At 32.2% G+C, this 20,131-nt stretch overlaps 7 protein-coding genes across 19 annotated transcripts in view; 4 read left to right on the forward strand and 3 right to left on the reverse strand.

Moving 5' to 3' along the window:
• Window positions 1-118: 118 nt before the first annotated feature.
• Pgant7 (N-acetylgalactosaminyltransferase 7) lies at window positions 119-3,429 on the forward strand. Of its 5 annotated transcripts, none has more exons than XM_078182093.1 (12): window positions 119-350; window positions 645-820; window positions 888-1,093; window positions 1,200-1,366; window positions 1,431-1,638; window positions 1,701-1,877; window positions 1,955-2,198; window positions 2,277-2,498; window positions 2,576-2,674; window positions 2,744-2,869; window positions 2,942-3,088; window positions 3,189-3,429. In XM_078182093.1, exons 2-11 carry the CDS (start codon window positions 665-667, stop codon window positions 3,080-3,082), a joined length of 1,746 nt encoding a protein of 581 aa, XP_078038219.1. In that variant the 5' UTR covers window positions 119-350; window positions 645-664; the 3' UTR covers window positions 3,083-3,088; window positions 3,189-3,429. The 5 variants fall into 5 exon arrangements, with proteins under 5 accessions (XP_078038219.1, XP_078038222.1, XP_078038221.1 ...); XM_078182096.1 differs by having other exon boundaries at window positions 3,198-3,429; XM_078182095.1 differs by having other exon boundaries at window positions 3,234-3,429.
• Window positions 3,430-3,792: 363 nt separating this feature from the next.
• Akhr (Adipokinetic hormone receptor) lies at window positions 3,793-6,382 on the reverse strand. Its single transcript, XM_078182098.1, has 7 exons — window positions 6,128-6,382; window positions 5,510-5,658; window positions 5,330-5,435; window positions 4,958-5,165; window positions 4,735-4,858; window positions 4,528-4,660; window positions 3,793-4,453 (listed from the first exon to the last, which is right to left on the reverse strand). Exons 1-7 carry the CDS (start codon window positions 6,380-6,382, stop codon window positions 4,382-4,384), a joined length of 1,047 nt encoding a protein of 348 aa, XP_078038224.1. The 3' UTR covers window positions 3,793-4,381.
• A 210-nt stretch (window positions 6,383-6,592) lies between these two features.
• On the reverse strand, window positions 6,593-9,622 carry LOC144470672 (WASH complex subunit 1). The gene is made up of 4 exons (XM_078182097.1): window positions 9,211-9,622; window positions 9,004-9,133; window positions 8,377-8,932; window positions 6,593-8,296 (listed from the first exon to the last, which is right to left on the reverse strand). The coding sequence occupies exons 1-4, from the start codon at window positions 9,230-9,232 to the stop codon at window positions 7,466-7,468; spliced, it is 1,539 nt and encodes a 512-aa protein (XP_078038223.1). The 5' UTR covers window positions 9,233-9,622; the 3' UTR covers window positions 6,593-7,465.
• An 898-nt stretch (window positions 9,623-10,520) lies between these two features.
• LOC144471506 (uncharacterized) lies at window positions 10,521-12,125 on the forward strand. The gene is made up of 2 exons (XM_078183609.1): window positions 10,521-10,982; window positions 11,319-12,125. Exon 2 carries the CDS (start codon window positions 11,395-11,397, stop codon window positions 12,019-12,021), a length of 627 nt encoding a protein of 208 aa, XP_078039735.1. The 5' UTR covers window positions 10,521-10,982; window positions 11,319-11,394; the 3' UTR covers window positions 12,022-12,125.
• Window positions 12,126-12,254: 129 nt separating this feature from the next.
• On the reverse strand, window positions 12,255-13,720 carry Vps37b (vacuolar protein sorting 37B). The gene is made up of 4 exons (XM_078183608.1): window positions 13,335-13,720; window positions 13,082-13,253; window positions 12,919-13,001; window positions 12,255-12,833 (listed from the first exon to the last, which is right to left on the reverse strand). Exons 1-4 carry the CDS (start codon window positions 13,464-13,466, stop codon window positions 12,567-12,569), a joined length of 654 nt encoding a protein of 217 aa, XP_078039734.1. The 5' UTR covers window positions 13,467-13,720; the 3' UTR covers window positions 12,255-12,566.
• Window positions 13,721-14,971: 1,251 nt separating this feature from the next.
• On the forward strand, window positions 14,972-17,361 carry Mrpl44 (mitochondrial ribosomal protein L44). Of its 3 annotated transcripts, none has more exons than XM_078183592.1 (6): window positions 14,972-15,119; window positions 15,325-15,525; window positions 15,600-15,966; window positions 16,047-16,131; window positions 16,198-16,501; window positions 16,557-17,361. In XM_078183592.1, the coding sequence occupies exons 2-6, from the start codon at window positions 15,459-15,461 to the stop codon at window positions 16,679-16,681; spliced, it is 948 nt and encodes a 315-aa protein (XP_078039718.1). In that variant the 5' UTR covers window positions 14,972-15,119; window positions 15,325-15,458; the 3' UTR covers window positions 16,682-17,361. The 3 variants fall into 3 exon arrangements, with proteins under 3 accessions (XP_078039718.1, XP_078039719.1, XP_078039716.1); XM_078183593.1 differs by having other exon boundaries at window positions 15,119-15,250; XM_078183590.1 differs by lacking the exon at window positions 14,972-15,119 and having other exon boundaries at window positions 15,261-15,525.
• A 2,480-nt stretch (window positions 17,362-19,841) lies between these two features.
• Window positions 19,842-20,131, forward strand: part of Smr (nuclear receptor corepressor smrter) — a 61,870-nt gene continuing 61,580 nt past the window's right edge. For all 7 annotated transcript variants that reach the window (XM_078183342.1, XM_078183343.1, XM_078183344.1 and 4 more), the window contains exon 1: window positions 19,842-20,043. The gene's annotated coding sequence lies outside the window, so the exon portion shown is untranslated. The remainder of the gene's footprint in view (window positions 20,044-20,131) is intronic.

Here is a 20,131-nt window from a genome sequence, read left to right on the forward strand (position 1 = left end):
ATAGAGATCCGTGTACCATGCATGCAAGGATGTCGGCACCATGACTTAAAATTATGTCGTTACCAAATATATATCCCTAGAAATTTAAATTTTCTATGGACCTTATCTTAGCGACGAATCGTCGTCGTCGACAATACGAAACATTACAAGATTCTGCAGTGTACACTGTACACACAGTAATCGCATATCTAAGAAAGACACGTTGGCTGTTGCTTGAAGCAACGTAGCTTCAGATTTTTTGAAATGATTCAGTTTATTGCAATATAGTTTTTTGTATTCTTTTAGTACGTTTTAACATTTATTTTATGAATTTTAATTTTCGTCGTGCGTTCTATGCATTTTTACTTAAGGTAATTAATATGGCAATATATGTACTTCTATTAGTCTTGGAGTTTGCAATATTTCAATTGAAATTTCATTTTTTATGAAAATTACAAGTATATATTAAAAATATATTTATTGTTATAGTGTTTAAAACATATTATATACCTTCAGTTACTCTTTTATGTTTTTTTATTGTATTCAAATTTTTATTGTGTTGTGTGCATTTAAACAGTTACCTCTTTGTTTACAGAAACCGAAATTGTTTGCTATTGTCTATTTACATAAATTTTTTATACGTAATTACACGTATTAATTTTCAGGTACAATTACTTTGTCCAAAATGAGAATTGTGCAGCTAAGGAGAAATCGTCTGTTTAGTTTTGGTATGGGTGGTATATTAGTCCTTATATTATTATACATTGTTATCAGTAATTATTCTGATAAACCAATAAACAATTTTAAAGAATATTTGTCAGACAGTTTGAAAAGTAAACAGGTAAATTCAAAATTATTGTCTTCCTTATATTTCATAGAATTGGATTATAAATAATATTACGATATAGGTTCCAGTTTTAACAAAAGAACTTGGAAATTTCGAAGATAAACATGTACAGGTGAAGAATGGACCTGGAGAAGGAGGAAAACCTCATATCCTCAGAGACGATCAACAGAATGATATACAGCAAGCAGAGTCTGACTATGGCATGAATATGGTATGTTCTAATGAAATTTCATTAGACAGGTCAATTCCTGATACAAGAATGCCAGAGTAAGTTTTTATTGTTAGTATCTTTGACTTTGCACAATTTAAATTATATTAAAATTTTTTATACTATGTTCTTAATACAAATATGAATAGTATATTTGATTAACAGATGCAAATATTGGAATTACCCAGAGGTACTTCCTCGTGCTAGTGTAATTATAGTATTTCATAATGAAGGTTGGTCAGTATTAATGAGAACTGTCCATAGTGTAATAAATCGTACTCCCCCTCAATTTTTGGAAGAAATCTTGCTTGTAGATGATTTTTCTGATAAAGGTAATTAGACATATTTTTATGAACAGCTGAAAAATTTGAATAATACTAAATAGTCCTATTACAGATAATTTGAAAGGTGATTTGGAATCTTATATAGAACAGTGGGATGGCAAAGTAAAGTTAATAAGAAATTATGAAAGGCTAGGTTTAATAAGGACCAGGTCTCGTGGTGCACGGGAAGCTAAGGGTGAAGTTATAGTGTTTTTGGATGCTCACTGTGAAGTCAATGTCAACTGGTTACCACCTCTTTTAGCTCCAATTGCTGTTGATAGGTACAATTTTTTGGAACATTATCGAGAGAATATTGATTTCATCATCTTTTAAACGATTCTAGGACTGTGATGACTGTTCCTATAATTGATGGAGTAGATCATAAAACATTTGAATATAGACCTGTATACCAAGAAGGACATTTATACAGAGGGATTTTTGAATGGGGAATGCTTTACAAAGAAAACGAGTTACCTATGAGAGAACAAAAAGCTCGACCTTATAACAGCATGCCTTACAAGTAATTTATATCTGCAAAATATTCTTAGAAAATTAGTACAGAATTATTTGGCATGTACTAGGTAAAACTTAATTTAGGTCTCCTACTCATGCTGGTGGTTTATTCGCAATAAATCGTAAATATTTCTTGTCGTTGGGGGCATATGATGAAGGATTACTTATTTGGGGTGGAGAGAACTTTGAATTGTCATTTAAGATATGGCAATGTGGTGGTAGTATTCTTTGGGTTCCTTGTTCACATGTCGGTCATGTGTATAGAGGATTCATGCCATACACATTTGGTAAATTGGCTCAGAAGAAAAAAGGACCGCTTATAACTATAGTAAATACCATAATATTTTGCATACAACTAACATAATAACAAAATTGTAGATAGTATTTACTTTAAATTTTCCCATAGAATTACAAAAGAGTTATTGAGACCTGGTTTGATGACAAATACAAAGAATTCTTTTATACAAGAGAACCGCTTGCAAGACAGCTTGATCATGGAGATATATCAGAACAACTAGCTTTCAAAAAACGAAAAAAATGTAAAAGTTTTCAATGGTACATGGAAAATGTAGCTTATGATGTTTTCGATAAATTTCCTGAACTGCCGCCCAATCTTTACTGGGGAGAGGTATAAATATTCTTCATGGTATAAATAAATATAATTTATCGATACGTGTATATTATTTTCATGTCTATAAATTTTAGTTACAAAACATAGCAACCGATACATGTTTAGACACAATGGGTCATTCACCACCTAGTCTAATGGCTACATCTCATTGTCATGGATTTGGTAATAATCAGGTAACATTAATTGGTCGCTAAATAAGACTTTATCTATATGCAATAACTGATATAACAATATCTTTTCAGTTAGTTAGACTGAATACAAAAGGTCAATTAGGAATAGGAGAACGATGCGTGTCGGCGGACGGACAAGGAATAAAGTTTGTATTCTGTCGATTAGGAACTGTACATGGTCCGTGGCAGTATGATGAAGTAAGTACTCATAGTATTTTTATATATTCTATACTAGGGAAGGGAAATAATTAAATACCTATAATTTTGTAGAAAACAAAAACGCTTTTACATAGACTGCACAAAAAATGTATGGCACTTCATCCGCAAACACAACAGCTATCTTTAATGCCATGTGACATCAATAATACGTATCAACAGTGGTCTTTCAATGAAGTTCATCCACAATGGTGAAGAAATGTAAGTACTAGGGATGTTTCTGAATGAGGTGCTTTGCACTAAATTGAATCATTTTAAGTGTAACTTAACCAATGCGTTAATATTTTATTTTTCATGTAAGAAACTATAGTTGACATTCTATTTTTGATCTTTTCCTTATTAAAAGGCTTGATTTGCTGAACAAGGTCAGGTAATACATTTTTAATACATAATGGTCATGAATAATAGATGGCAAAATACCGGTGCTGTACAATCTTAATAATGTCGATCTAAGACTTATGACTGTATTAACAAATGAGAGTGTTCAAAATAATATTCATGTTCATACACCAAGAAAAGGAGATAAATCTTTTTATACTAAATTATATCTTATGCTAGAGATCTTTTTCCATGTTTTCCTCTGATACTAAATAATCATTATACAACGTTATAAATCTTTTACTACCGAATATTAGACATTATTCTTTATTTTTACGACCCTTTCACAGTCCGTTTGATTTGCAAGAAATTAATTTTCAATTCCAATTTCGTTAGAGCTACCATTTTCTAAATCGCTATTCATATTGTAAATAAAGTAATTATTTTTTATAAATAAAATTACAGTAGACGAAGAAAATAGGTTTATATGATCGATTTATAAGAAAATCATAATGATACAACTCCGTATCTGAAAGACTATACAATTTCAATAAAATTACTGAACCATTTATTTTTTCGTATGGAACTGTGAAAGGATTAATTGATTTGCAAAACGAAGGAAGTAAGGTAATCGAAGTATTTTACATTAAAAATAGAAAGAGAAGACTGTCGCTGTATAAAACGTTTGATTTTCGTATATAACATCTAACTCATTTTTTGAGTGGATTTTACTTACATTCCCAAAAGAATGTGAGAATGTGAGCTTCCAATTTTGACTGAATCTTATTGAAAAAGCATGTTACTAGTATAGTTTTATAATCTTTTTTAATTATTTAATACATACTTTCAGGCAGGCAGTTACTTACTATAATGTACAATACGTAACATATGGTATTTCAAAATTAATGTATTAAATGAAGCAAATATAATAATTTGTCATAACTGTTAGCTTTTTGTTACTGTGTGGTGAATATGATTTTCATTTTATACATTACAAACTTTTTTTTCAAGTTTTGAATCTTTCAGCTTCCGACACATTTTTTTTGCAAAATTATTTTCATTAATACTTCAAAGTAGTAATTTGTAAATCCGGTTTTTGTAAGAATCGATTACCGAGTGAACATGACTTTCAATGTTTTTTAATTACTCTAACTTTTACACTACAAAGAACTTAAATTAGTCCAGAAGTTTCAGTGACAAAGATAATGGAGTTATCCGAGTTTCTAAAGTGGTTGGTCGGACAGATGCCTGAAACATCAGTTAATTACATATTTAAGAATATTTTAACTTGTTGAACTAAGCAGAAGACAAAAAATAGTTACCTTATTGCGATCTCTTATATTAAAAACCCCGTAAACAATAGGATTCATGCAAGAATTTGTACATGCAAAAAGAAAGAGACCTTTTTGGATTCGTTGGTCAACTTTGTATGCTGACTGTCTATCAATCCAATACCTGTTATTTATATTGTGTTTGTATTAACGTATATATATTCAGAATATCTAAGAGTAACAATAAATTACAATTACCAAAGGCTCATAACATAATAGGGTGTCCAGCAAACAAAGAAGACAGCAACAATGATTATTGTCATTTTAAGAGTTCTTATCTTTGCTCGTGTTAGAAATCCCATTGAAGAACGACGGATCTTATCTGAAACCAATAAAAATAGTAACTAAATAAATTAAATTGATATATATATATATATATATTCCTGTTGCTAACAAAGTCGTAAAAGCAACTTAAACATACCGCGTTCACTTTTTCTTGATCTTCTACAAATTTCCAACAAAATGTTTGTATATGTATATATTATGACAATAAGAGGAAACCAATACATCATGACCATTCCGAAAAGAGAATATGTGATTTCGTGAGTGTATGTTGGAAAAGTGTTAAACGTGACACACTGTGAATACCAAGAAATATTTGGATGGGTTTCCAAGTGAAATACTACCATCTAAAAGTATCATATACGTATATTACCTCTAACTGAAAAGTGTTATTAATTAGACATTAAATACGAACATGAGACATGATAGGAACTTTTCTGTAATTCATTGCAATTATAAATAAGTAGTAGCATTATTTAAATTATGGAACAAATGTTTATAATTACTGTACCTGTGGCATTGAGCATACGATTGATCCTACCCATGCAAGACATAGCATAATTTTCCCTCTCTTGTCAACATCCCACAATTGGAGAGGTCGCATGACAGCATAATATCTACAAAATTTAATGGTTTATTTTTACATATATTGAACAAGTGTAAACTAGCTACGATCAAATACTGTATTGACCTGTCTATACTTATGCAAACTAGAATGAAGGATGATAGGTATAGACCAAACATTCTGAAGAATGCCATTATGCGACACATTGCATCTCCCGCTTCCCAAGACACTGTAACTGCCCATCCAATTTCGAGGGGCATCATTAAGAAAGTAACCTGGAAACTTCTTCCTGCATTAAAAGTTCATTGAAATCTGATATACACTGAATAAATATAATAAAGTAATAGACTAAAGAGAATTGAAATAGAATTATCATCTGTCAGACAAGTGGAATAAAATTATTACCAATTTAAGTCAAACAAGTTAATACACTTTATTTATTGCTTAACAAACAAAGATAGAAAATCCCATGCTAATTAAATTGAAATTTTTAGTTGGGTCATAATAATAAATATTATTTACTTCTTATAAATTTCAGGCAAAACACATAATCTCTTATTTTTTAAATTAATTTGTCAATTACTATGATAATTGTGGAAGTATTGAAGATTATATTGTTTATTTTTGTTCATATAATTACAGTATAATTTCAATTCAAACAATCATTGCAAATACAAGATATACTTCCCCATACTTAATAGAACTCATACTATCTATCATATAGCCACACTGGGTGATACTTACAAGTAGATCTGCAATTGCAAGATGCATCAGCATTGTATGTATTTTTGATTTAGATGTGCGCTTCCTACGCGTAATTAAGACTAACACTGTTGTATTTCCCATAGCGGACACAATCATTAGTACACTATAAACGATGATACTAACAACGTGACCCTCATTAAAGCGCATATCAATTGGAAGTTCTACATTGTTTGAACTATTGGTTCTAGAATTGGATAATTCCGTTGTAGAAGAAATTTTTATTGAGCTTCCCATAGTGTGTCACAATTATAAAATCTTTATTATAGAAAGAAATGTATTCATATAACATATGTCTAAGTTAATTCGTATTTTCTCTGCAAAAAATGATGTAATTAAGATAAATAGTCGATTAAAATATATAAGATAGCTAAATTTATTAACTGTCTCAAAATAGTGCTCTCTTAATTTGCACTTTGATCACTGTGAGAATACAACAAAATTCACCTTTCATCTCTTTTAGTTTTTTTTTTATTAATTCTGTTTGCAATTAATTTTTTAGATAAGTACATGATATTTACACAGATTTTCGAAAACTACACATTCCCGAAGATGCGTGCTAACGATTGTGAGTGATAAAATTAGGATAAAGTATACAATCGACGTTGCAATAGGTTTATTGTAATGTTCCACTGTCGAAAATATCGCTCGTTCAGACAGATCGAAAAATTATTTGCACCAAAGCATAGAATACATAATTATTTATCAAGCTCGAGTAACAGTTCAATGATAATGTTCAATTTTAAGCTATGAATATATTTACTTAAACAGCATCAATTATTGACTGAGCAAAAACTACGAATTTCACGATCCAACTAAGATTGACAAGCGAACATGGGCACTTGGCCCAGTAATCTGGGGTCAAATGTTAAATCCAAACTGATAATTACATCAACACATTTCCATCATAATTATATTGTCGTCGCAAGTTGATGACAATTCAATGATTGACCAGTTATAATTAATCTTTAAGTTGATTTTTACATTGAATACCACATCTGAGAATATTTAATATTTGTTAATAATTTATTCATCTTTAAGATTGCTATAAGACTAATCAACAAGCATAATATGTATCTGTGAACGAAATATAAAAAGTATGAATATTTCATAAAATATTGTCATACAAAACAAATATTAAATACATTTTCATTTATTGCACAGTTTAATATAAACTTAAAAATACTTTACTTTACATACTTGTTTCTTTTAAGTTAGATCCTTCAACTTTTATACCAAATATTCCAAATAATTAAATTGTATATGAAAGAATTCATATGTGAATGAAACTAAAACGTAGATGATCTATAACATTAAACGTTACTCATCCCAATCATCAGTATCCGGCTGAGAATCATATTCACTGGTAGCGGAATTTCTATCCGACGTAGTTGCTTCATTTGGTTTTGGGGGAGGCGGAATTGAAATTAACATTCTCTCCAAAGCGCTACCTCCTGACCCTGCAATTCCTTTTCTTCTGAGGGCTAGCTTCGCGTGTAAATCAGCCATTAAATCTCCTCCAACGGACGCAGAAGACCACCGATTTCCTTTTTCTTCTGGTGGCCCTGTATGTCTCAACTTTGCTCTTCCTACACCACCTGCATTTCGAATTGCAGCCATTAAATTTGAACGGTCGTCTAACTTTACTGATTTATTTTTCTCCTCATTGGTTTTCTTCTCAGAATTTGTTTCAAAATCTGTAGCATCAGTTTCTGATGCAGGTGGTGGTGGCGGTGGAGGTGGTGGCGGTGGTGGTGGAGGTGGTGGTGGTGGAGGTGGTGATGGAGGTACCATTGATAGAGGTACCAGTGATTTATGATTTTTTTCTGAATTTATAGAAATTGAGCTAGAGGTATCAGATGTGGCAAGTGGCAATGGAGGAGGTGGTGAATATACTGTTGTATCTCCAGTAGAATGTTTAGAAGAACTGGTATTTGCAAAACTTGGTAAATTTGGAACATTTTGTTCATGCTTTGCATTCGAATCTTTTTCATCAATAGTTGGAGTTGGAAGATCTAGTCGGACAGTTGGTGTTGTTACTGCTGAAGATGGTGCAATAGGACTTTGAGAATTAAGGTCTAAAATAAATTTTTCATCATCAACAATACCAGGTAAATCTGGAAGTGTTGGCGGTACATTTATCTGAGGCACCTACAAAGAATATACTTCATTTAATAATAATACGGTCTATTATATTTGCATATGTAGTGATTAAATATTCAACACTTTACCTCGCCTAAAGTGGGAGTATAGAGATAGCTACTAGATGAATCCATTTCTGACATTAACCATGGTTGTATAATAGAATCAGGTGCATCTTCGATTTTTTGCTTTTCATTTACTCTATGACCAGACTGTTTAGTGGATATGTTATAAGGATTATCCATACTATCAAATAGCAGAGCACTAATTGAAAATAGATGTAGAGGAAATGATAATTCATTATTGTCTACATAAACTTCTTTGTTTGTTCTGGAGCGTACATGATAAAATCGTAATTTCTCCTGTAAGTTATTATTTCCCACATATTGACCATCCTCTGTTTTACAATTGGAAGGCAAGTATGTTTCAGGCACTTCTTTTATAGATACAGAACATTTGTAAGCTTTTGGTATTTCATGTGTATCTTTATACTTAAATGGTATTGCCATCTCATATTCTTTATATGTATGATTAGCTGGATACTTCGCAGCAGAATACATTTTTACAGCTTTTAAATTTAAATTCGTTTGTAAATATTTCAGTTGATCTTCAAGTTTTGTAGCCCTACTTCTAACATTTAATAATCTGCAGGAAATAGTGCGTGTCTTTGAAATTATAACAAAATAATATTCAATAAAAAGGAAGGTTATAATTACCTTTTACTATTTTCATAAAGTCTTTTGTCAATACAGTCAAATATGTAAGAAACTGCAGAATTCAAATCATCTAGAGCTTCTGATATTTGAACAATTGTTTCTTCATGTCTTAAATTATCAGGAATAACACCTGCATATAGAAATGATATGAAACATATTTCTACATTAAAAAATTAACATGTGAAATCTTAACATTGTTTTATATACCAATTTCAATTCGTTCCGGCATTCTGAACAGCTTTTAAAGGCACATTTGTACATTTATTTAATTAAATATAATAATTTATATCGTACGCAATATTACATTCTTCCCAACACACTTTTTAAATGAAGTAATATTTTAAAAATTAATTAAATTGTAAATATGTATAAGATACAGAAAACATTCGGATATTGACATTTTTATTTATAAGTCACGACACAGAGAGACACTGGTATATATATCATTTTTTCTGAAATCACAAAATACCAAATGCAAAATTCGAAGGTTTTTCGGTATGTGCATAACCAATTTCTAAAGCATACAATCGTATGCCTCTGTACAATTTTGTGCAATCCAGAAAGTCGATTCACGTAAGTAGGACAATAAAACTTGCCATACACATGCATGTACACACATCTTTGAATCGCGCATGCGAACACGCGATTAGAACTTACCAGTGACATCTAACGGAAACATTTGACTGCTCTCCAATATATCAATAGCTTTCATGCTATCTCTTCATTATCTTTCTTCCAGAAAGCCAATACAGTAGTGGGCCCCATTCCTGCACGCTTCCAAGCCGCAGCTTGATCTGTTAGCGTAGATCGACATAGAAATTTTATTCACTCTGATTGGTTGACAATTTACTTATGAGGCAGAATTACGTTACGGATTGGACGTATAATAAAATTATGGGGATGTGTGTGGCAGCTTAGGGAATAAGAAAATCAAGCAGGAGAAGATCCCACTACTGTATTGTTGCGTGATCATGCAACATTATAAATAAGCACTTCTGGGTATGCAAATTATAAACTTAATTGATGCCGACAGGAGGGAAATTCGAATATAAATACAGATTTATACCGTATAGTTATATAGGGATACAGTATCGGCCGAGAGGAATAACTGAGAATATGTAAAGACATAATGAGAGAGTTCCCATGAAATTCTTCATTGAGCCTTTTCTTTATTTAGCGAGACTAATCGAGGAATATAGACAATGTCACGTAGCCTCTCGTAAGATCCTCTACAATGTCGCATGAGCTAGACGGATCACAATAATAAATCCGGATCTCTAAAGTACAGGACGTCCAAAATCGTTAGATAGGGACTTCTCGGAACTCTCTCTCTTTCACTCTGTCCTCGAGCCGAAATCTTCGCGCGCGGCATACCCCTACTCCGTTCGTTTCGGCACGCTTTTTACCCCTGCGCGCTCGACTCCCGCACACTCCCATCCGCATGTGCACCGTCGAACCACTAACCAACATCAATCTGCAACCGGAAGACGGGCCATCCGACGAATCAGCATCCAGCTAGAGGACCCCAATTTTCCTATTGGACAAGGAAGGAAACAGAAGACGGAACGCAGGAACAAAACTCGATTCCTCGGGAAAATACGCGGACTTTATTTTTGGGAGGCTTGGAGATAACATCTTTATCCAGGAAATAAAGTTTTAGAGACGATTTCTGTGTAACTAGTTAATTTTTACAAGCCCTACACAAGCAGAATACTTTTGTGTTCCACGGGCATCCGAACCAGCCAAACTTCTCAAATCCCACCCGAAGCTACGTAACAGTACATATGTTTTTGTGCGCCTGTGTAGTTCGACTCCCACTACAAAATATAATTTTCGAACATCATGTATAATGTTGGCGCTATCAGCTGTTCTTAACATTGACCTTCATTGTGAAATATTCTAACATAGAAATAATATTGAAAAATGTGACAAAAAGTAAAATAAATTAATGTAAATAATGAACCTCATTTACTATTCAAGTAAGGAAATTATATTGACACTGACAGTAATTAATCTAGATTTAAAATGTTTTTAATAGCGTAGGGTACATGTAATTGTTATCATAAAGTGTAATAAATAATGAATATACATTTAAGAGTTATTATTCTTTTTTAACAAGTAGTATATTAGCCATTAACTTACTTAAAATGAGAGCAGTAACATTTCTAAAGAACTAAATTTAATTAGTTAAATGACAATTATTGAAGTATTACAATTAATTTTGTTTTTCTGTAATTAAAAAATTGAATAATCATTTATTAATTTGTTGTTTTGTAACTATTTTTAATACTTATGTGTGTGTTTCCTTCCTACAGAGGTTATAATACTGTCAAATAAATGATTGATTTAAGTACTTGAGTAAAGAGAACAAAGAATAGCTGTTGATTAAATATGATTCATATGCTTATTCGATTTCCATTAACATCCTTAAATACAAGGACTATGATCAAGATGTCAAAACAACGTATATTGCAACAATATATAAAATTATGTCTATCAACGAAATCTAAAACTCACTATGATACATTAGAGATATCTCCAAATGCTACAAGCAATGAAATAAAATCAGCTTACTATAAATTAACATTAGAATATCACCCAGATAGAAATAAAAGTGATCAAGCAAAAGTAAGATTTCAAAATATTTCTGATGCATATCAAGTTCTTAGTAATTTTCAATTACGTAAACAGTATGACAGAACCATTGCAATTAAATATGCTGATATAGATAAAATACAGAGAACTGAAACAGCATATAGTGAAAAAACAATGGGTAGAATGTATGATTATGATGAATGGCTTAGAGCACATTATGGAAGATCATTTGAAAGACGTAAAGCACAAAAAGAACAATATGCTGAGTATATGCATCACAGAAAGCAAATAAAGGAAATAAATGAAGAACGCGAGTCATCTATTAAAGTTGCAATTGTATTAAGTATTATTATTCTTATTGTATTGTACATAACAGATCGTAATGTGCTTAAATATGATCAACCAAAACCTGATAATGATTGATGTAAAACTATGATTACTTATGATTATAATAGAAGAATAGTATAATTTAAATAGTTTTGTCTAATGTATAAAAGAAACTGTATTAATTAATTTACAAGAAATAGTATGCTTTGATTTTTGTACTCCTTTTCCTAAATTTCATATTCAGTAAGTAGAAAACAAAATTATAAAAATAATTCATTGCTAATCAAATAAAATTTATATATGATTTATGTATGAAGTAAACTGTGTACTGATAAGAAAAACTTCATAGTGTATGAAGTAAAAACCTTCAAGTGTTCTTTTGTCATGTTTAAATATTTCATCTATTCTACTTTTAATACCTTACAGATTTCACTAATAACCAATGTAAACAATGAAATCATAAATGAAACTTTAAACATGCACATGAATTTATCCTATCAATCAATCAATATCATTTTAAACTGTTTTCAATGTACAATTGAAAATCTTTTATTGTACAAAAAGATATAGAAACAGTATTTTATTAGATATTTATTTATCTTCAAAGAATAACATATTTTATATACTTAAATTCAAAAAATTTAATATGGTCTATAATGTGGTAAACCAGATGGCACAGGCATAGGTATAGAGACTGGTCCAGTTGGATAAGGAATGGCAGGTGCTATACCAGGAAAATTACTAGCAATTGGATAACCTGGACCACCAGAGAAGTGTGACTTTTGTATTAACTCTTTCAGTTTATCTACTTTTACTTTACGTAGATGCATCAATTTTCTTTGAGAAAGAAATTGTTCCAGAAATTCATCTACTTCCATATCACCAGCCAAAAACTTCCCTGCTATACTCTATATATTAAAAACATAACAGTATCATCATATTTAAATAATTATGTAATATAATATTGACAGTTGCTTGTAACATGTCCAATACCTCTGATTGCTCTTCGATTTCAGCAGTAGCGGTTTGTAATAAGTCCAAAGCAGTATCAGCAGACACTTCACCACACTTTTCCTCTAAGACAATAACACATTAATTTATTTACTATGGGTAATAAAGATTATTTAGGCATAAATAAGATTTAATATAAACTTACTTAGTACTTCCAACTTTTCTTTCACACTTGCACATAGACCACTTCCTCTTTCGCCAAGTTCTTTTAATATCTGTTTACTACCTTCTAATTCTGGTTGCTTAGACAAATTAAACTCTGCTAAAGATCTATTGCTTGCCATTAACATGTCCTTCTCAGTTTCCATATCTTTAAACTATTTTCAAAATAATATTCACAATATGTATAATACACACACATACATCCTGCATAATCATATACAAACATAAACACATACCTGTTTTATGTCTTTCACAATCTCTTCAAACTTGTTATCATCATTTAATAATTCTTTAAGTTCATCATTACTTAGATGTGTAATTGAACCCAATGCTGCGGGTATATCTGGTTCTTGGTTTGCTTTATACATTGTTTAACAATAGCTAGTTTAATAGAATTATATTTACATTAATGAATTGTTCTATTTTTAAGTATAAAAAAAACTATAAGAAATTACACAAAAATGAATCTTTGAATTTGCATTTATTAAGTAAATTATCACGGTATAACTAGTTTAACATTAATATCTATTGAGATGGAGAATTAATATTTTGTGTTATTATACTGCCACTGTCACTTGCAACCATCATAGATCAACGAAATTGAGATGCACAACTACAACTTGATATCTCTCACGCTATTTCTTCAAATTCGACTTACAGACGCATGTGCATTGAAAATTGGTTACAGAAACCTTTTAGATTGGAGTCTCCTTTTTCATTGTACAGTTAATTTTTAAATTACTATATACTACGGATAAGTTGTTATGTAGGACCTAGCAGCTAAATCTTAGAAAAAGAAAATATAAGAAATGTTATACATAAAACATGTACTATATTAATCTTCGATGTTCGACTCTTATAATATTTTATATTTTTAATGGAACTAGGTTCAAGAAAGACATAATTTGCGATAAATGATTGTATCTAATTGTAATCGTCGATATATAGCTATAATTTATAGGGAAATTGTATATAATTATAATTTTCTTCCATCAATGGTATTTTATTTTTATATTAAACTGTAAATTTTTGATTCCTATAATGAAAAATGTAACTAACTAAGAGATCTATAGTAGTAACTTTCAATTTCTCGCGCATTACTCAATTAGTAGTGTTGCGTAGCTTTGGGTGGGATTTGGGAAGTTTGACTGGTTTGGATGCCCGTGGAACACGAAAATGTTATGCTTGTGTAGGGCTTGTAAAAATTAACTAGTTACACAAAAATAGTCTTTAAAACTTTATTTCCTGGGTAACGATGTTATCTCCAAGCCTTCAAGATAAAGTCTGTCCGTATCTTCCCGAGAAATCGAGTTTTCTTCCTCCGTTCCCTCTGGTTTTTCCAACCTTGTCCAATAGGAAAATTGGGATCCTCTAGCTGGATACTGATTCGTCGGATGGCCCGTTTTCCGGTTACAGATTAGTGGTGATTGGTGGTTCGACGGCGCGCGAGCGAATGGGAGTGCGCGCACGGGTAAAAACCCCGCCGAAACGAACGGATCTTACGAGAGGCTACGTGACATTGTCTATATTCCTCGATTAGTCTCGCTAAATAAAGAAAAGGCTCAACGAAGGATTTCATGGGAACTCTCTCATTATCTCCTTACATATTCTCAGTTATTCCTCTCGGCCGATACTGTATCCCTATATAACTATACGATATAAATTTGTATTTATATTCGAATTCCCCTCCTGTCGGCATCAACTAAGTTTATGATTTGCATAACTAGAGGCGCTATTTTTAACTACGTTCGCGTGATCACGCAACAAAAGTAATACATGCCACATAGGGATAATAGTGTCATCTTAGCAGAAACATCTACATACAGTCATAACAGTCATGCCTTATCATAGTAAACAGCTGGTTTTTCTCATTGCAAGCAATTTTATTCCTACCATTTAAATGCACATCCAGTTCACAGTGGATCCTATCTCAGCAGTGAATCGTCAGCCAATCAGAGAAGAGCAGTTTCTGTACTTGCCCTTATATTACTGAGCGGTTTGGCCTCGCATGTGCTTGCTAGGTAAGACATTACTGTATATTGACTTAATATAATTAAGTAACTTTAGATTGTAACATGATTCTGATGAATAGCCCGAATCAATAGAGATTTTTAAGTTTTCTAAGTGGCAACAATTAAATAATTACATATGTGTATGTACATTTAGTAACTAGCATTCATATGTTCGGCTTGATTTCTTATTGTAAGGAGGATGAACATTTTTTAGGTTTTATAGGCGAGTAAATTGTTACTAATTATTCTTATTACACGTAATGTAATACGAAATGAATTAAGATTTTTTAACGAAAACTAAATATATACACATCTAAAAGTAAATCTTCTGCTCTTGTTTTATGAAATATGATCATGAATAGGTTACGACCTTGCTTAAAAAAATTTATGAATGCAACATCTGTGAATTATCAAGGTAAGGATTTGTAACATTAATGAATACAGTTGCATAATATGTTTAAATATATGGATTATTAATTGTACATGTAGATTGTAGATACATCAAACGATGGGTTGCACCAACTCAACGAGAAATATGTAAAAGAAAAAAGAGGTTACCTAAAGAACCTGAACCAAAACGTAGTACTTTCATTGAATGGAATAGAGATGCAGAGCTATATGCATTTAATCAAAGACTTTCTGAAAATTTTAAAACAGATAAACTAAATCAAGCATTCATTCATAAATCATATATTTTCATGGAAGAAAAAAAACAGGAAGAAATGGGAGTGACTGACCCTAAACTCGAAATTCAACACAATGAAGGTTTAATCGAAATAGGTAGAGAAATAACTACAAAGGTTGTTGTAAATTATTTAACTAAATCTTTTCCATGTGTACCTGCATCTGTTATCATGTATGTATACAAATGTGCTTCATTAACTAATATAATTTATGATACATAATTGATTCTATTATATCAATTTTTAATGTTAGGGCCTTCTATGAATATCTCATGTCTCAAGAAATTCTGGCTAAAGCATCATTACATATTGGGACAAAAGATATTATTCTGAGTGGTGTATGTACATTTTCATATAAAACTATTTTCATGTCTAATTTATTACTATTAATCTATTTTTTTTAGGAACATCCTGTAACAGAAGAAACACTAGCCAAGACATTTCTAGCTCTTGTTGGGGCACTCGCTGAAAGTACTGATACCAAACATGTTGGTGCTTTTGTTAGAGATTTTCTGATAGTTGGATTAGCTACTAAAGATTTAACAGAGATTTGGTGTCCACCTGAACCATTTGAAATGCTGAATAGTATGATCTGTAAAGAAAGAAATTCACCTGTGGAACCTAGAATTATTGGACAAGCTGGAAAAAATACAATTCTGTCAGCTTACCAAGTTGCAGTTTACTGTAATAAACAATTTTTAGGTTCAGGTAAATATTGCAATACTAATACTCTGTATTTAATAACTAATAGCTTGTATTTTAGGATTTGGTCAAGATATTGCAGAAGCAAAAAATGTAGCTGCCATGAATGCATTATGTAGAATGTTTGGTTTATTAGATTCAAGTCAACCATTACGGTTTGATCAAGAAGTAGATGTTACAATGTGATAAAACATAGTACATGAAGATAATAGAACCTTAAGTATTAAAATGAATGTAAAACTATATACATGTATAAAAGTAATGTAATAATGACAATTTAATTTGTAATTAAGATTGTATAAAAATTAAGTTACTATTGGTACTCAAAACTTAGGATAATGAAGAACAATTAAAAATATAAATAAAAACAGATCAATTACTAGTATATAAATCAAACGTATTTAAATTAAAAATAAATTCCTTAATCGTTTATATTTGTAATATTTTACAGTATTTATACATTTATACATTTTTTAAATATATAATACTAATTGAAGTAATTATGAAAGTTTACAATTGTAATGCAACTTAAATATTAAATTTCTAAAAGCTTAGTTAAAGTTCATTCAAGATTATATTTATAAAATTTCGTTCAAAATGTTTCATATAATAACAAAGTCCGCTATATGAATAAGCAATTTGAACAACGATTAAAATATTAAAACAGTAATTTAAAATGTTATAGCTCTTACGTTGTTATCCAAAATTTTTCCATATCGGTCGCAGGTATAATATTGATTACTTATGATTCATGCTATCCCCTTTAAGGTGGTTCATCCTTGTCCCCATCCGCACTCCACCGTTCCGAGTTTCCGCCACGTCTACCGCCTTCTCGCTCTTTCTCTTTCTCTCATCATTTCTGTTTCTCTTTTTCTCTATTCGTCTCACTCCTTGTCCTCTCTATTTCTTTTGCACTTTGATTCTTTCTTTGTCCCTCATTATACTTTTCTTTCTCGCTTATTCATACAACCACATAGATACACGAGCGCACACAAATGTACGCAAACGCACGTATTATCCCACTACTTGCTCTATTCCTGCGAGTAACGACTCAATGGCGCTGCCACACCCTTTCGCCATCGAGTAATCAGTGTTATTGTTTTCTAGTTCCATTTCTGTTATTGCTTCTCAGTACAATAAGTATACTGCATCGATTAGCGATATTTACAGACTAATGCAATATATTTACTTAAACAAAACAAGAAGAATACGAGCAATAATTTTTACAACATTTTATATATATATATATATATATTGTATATTGTACATGACAATCAAGGAACGGTACACGTAGGAATCAATTTGTGCGTAGTCTATGTCCCTGAATTCTTGGTGACTGGCCCTGGTTTTACAAGTACCATATTCTGCTCGCCTCAAAGCAAAAGTTAAAATCTTCAGCGTACGATTTGATTACGCAACTCAAAAACCAAGAAATTGTGTGAAGTAAAATCACACATTTGTCGACTATGAACTACTAAATACATCATAACGTAGCTCTTACTTATCAAATACTTTAAATACGATATCTTACTTCTTTTTTTATAAATCTTGTATTTTAAATTGTATATTTCTTAGTAAATGTCGTAAGCGGATTGATGCTTGCTTATTAGAAAGTACAGTTACTGTACCAATATACACTAACGTCTGGTCATATAATATAATGTACCATGAAGCTTTAATGACCAAACTGCATTACTTACACGCATATAAATACATATGTTCAGAATTTACGAATCATTTTTTCTAAAATTTCAGGAGATTGGTGGAATACTTCGTAACCTGTTAAGACTTCGTAGATCTTTCATTCTCTCGTGTATTTCGTCCCCTCCCCTTCTTTCTATCTCCTCCAACTCTGTAAAACGGGATTCTTTCCTTCTCTGGTCTGCCGTTCTCCGTACACTCATGTGTTGGTGGATTGCCTGGCGTCCATGAAGCCTTCTGCGACGTTGCCATGAGTATTCTAATAATGCATCGTTGCCGAGTTCTCCTGCACCATCTCGTTCTTTTTCTCTCATGTATATGCTTGCACGATCTCCCTCGCACTTTTGGCTGTGCACGGCCAGGATCAACCATATACCCTCCTCCGCCAACGGCCGACATCCCTACCCGTACTATACACAACCCCTCCTTCCCTTCTCTTCAGTTCTGTACTGTTCCCTACCCAACCCTTCTCTTCCCTTCTACCCGGCCGCAAGGCAGCGAGTTTGCTTGTGCCCGATGCAGTGCTGTACTCATCATTTACTTTACCTTCTATCTTTATTTGCAAAATAACAATTTGACAAAATTTAATAAAATCGCACCATTGCCTAAAGGTTTGATATACGTAACGTGTAATAATTGTCCCAATTCTACTTGCACTAAAATGAGTTTAGCGGATGGTAAATTTTATAATTTTAGACGTTACATAGCGAAACATATGGGTTACCCGTCAAATAAATGTTAAAACACGGCACATACATATATGTGTGTATTTTTTGTGCATATATAAACATATAAAGAATAATTAAAGAATAAAAACTATTCAACTGAAATTACAAAATTTCATGTACGTGTTCATGTACATGTACGATGTTTATTCTCTTTTGCAGGACTGAATTTACAGGACTTTGTATCCAACATTTCAATAAATTGAACAAATTTTATATTTCCAAATCTTTTTTTGGAATAACAAATCTGAAGAAAATGCAGAAATAGAAAACGTCTGTGCACAATATGTACAATATATAAGAAATTTAAAAATGTTACAGAGGCATTATTTATCGTTTTGAGGACTATATTTGATGACATTTTGTGAAACAATCGATAACACATGTAAACACATCCATTTAAAACAATTTATAATATTTTTCGCAACATCTATTTAGGATTTGATTCGTAAGCTATCACCTTTAAGTCGCGGAGATCTTTCAAGACTTATACATGTATTTCTGTTTTCGCTGTGCCGTTAGCACAAAGAGTAGATGTTTCCAATTGCCGAATTCTTGTTCGGGATTCTAAACTCCATCTATATTAATCGAACGATCCAAAAGACATTCGCTGCTTAATAATAAGTACTGAAATAAGGGGAAAAAAGAGAAAAATGTGTCGAGGGCAATGCAGAGTGGCACTGATGGAACCAGAATAAAACGGTCCTGAGCTAGCGTAGACCTCCGTCCCCCGCGACGCTACGTTGTCGGTCGGTTCGGTTGCTCGCCCGTTCTCGTTCGTTTTCACCCCACTCCAACTTGCACGTCCCCGGTCCCTTATGACCCCACCTGCCCCGTGTCTAGAAACTTTACCCTCACCCCGCCGCATTCAATACCCCTTCCCCCGAATCTCTCTGTGATTCCGCTTTGCCTGCTGCCAGCCAGCCGTCCGTCCTTACGTCCGTCCGTCCACCGTTTGGATCTATGGTTGTGTCGGTGGATTTCGTGACGTTAACCTGGCGGCCCTGAAAACGTTGGACTGACCGTACGATTTCGACTACCCTTCGTTGGGGCGCGAATGTAAAACGCGAGTGTTTTTTAATCACCGTGGCCGCCGCTTAGGAATACCACGGAATAGTTCGGGTAAGAGAAGAGAAATGTGTCGTAAAACTAACCAGTACGTTTTCGATCGTGTCCAACTACTGCAAGGAGCTTAGCTTTTACACAGTGA

This window comes from Augochlora pura, chromosome 6 (assembly GCF_028453695.1).
Source record: "Augochlora pura isolate Apur16 chromosome 6, APUR_v2.2.1, whole genome shotgun sequence".
NCBI classification, from domain to species: Eukaryota; Metazoa; Arthropoda; class Insecta; order Hymenoptera; family Halictidae; genus Augochlora; species Augochlora pura.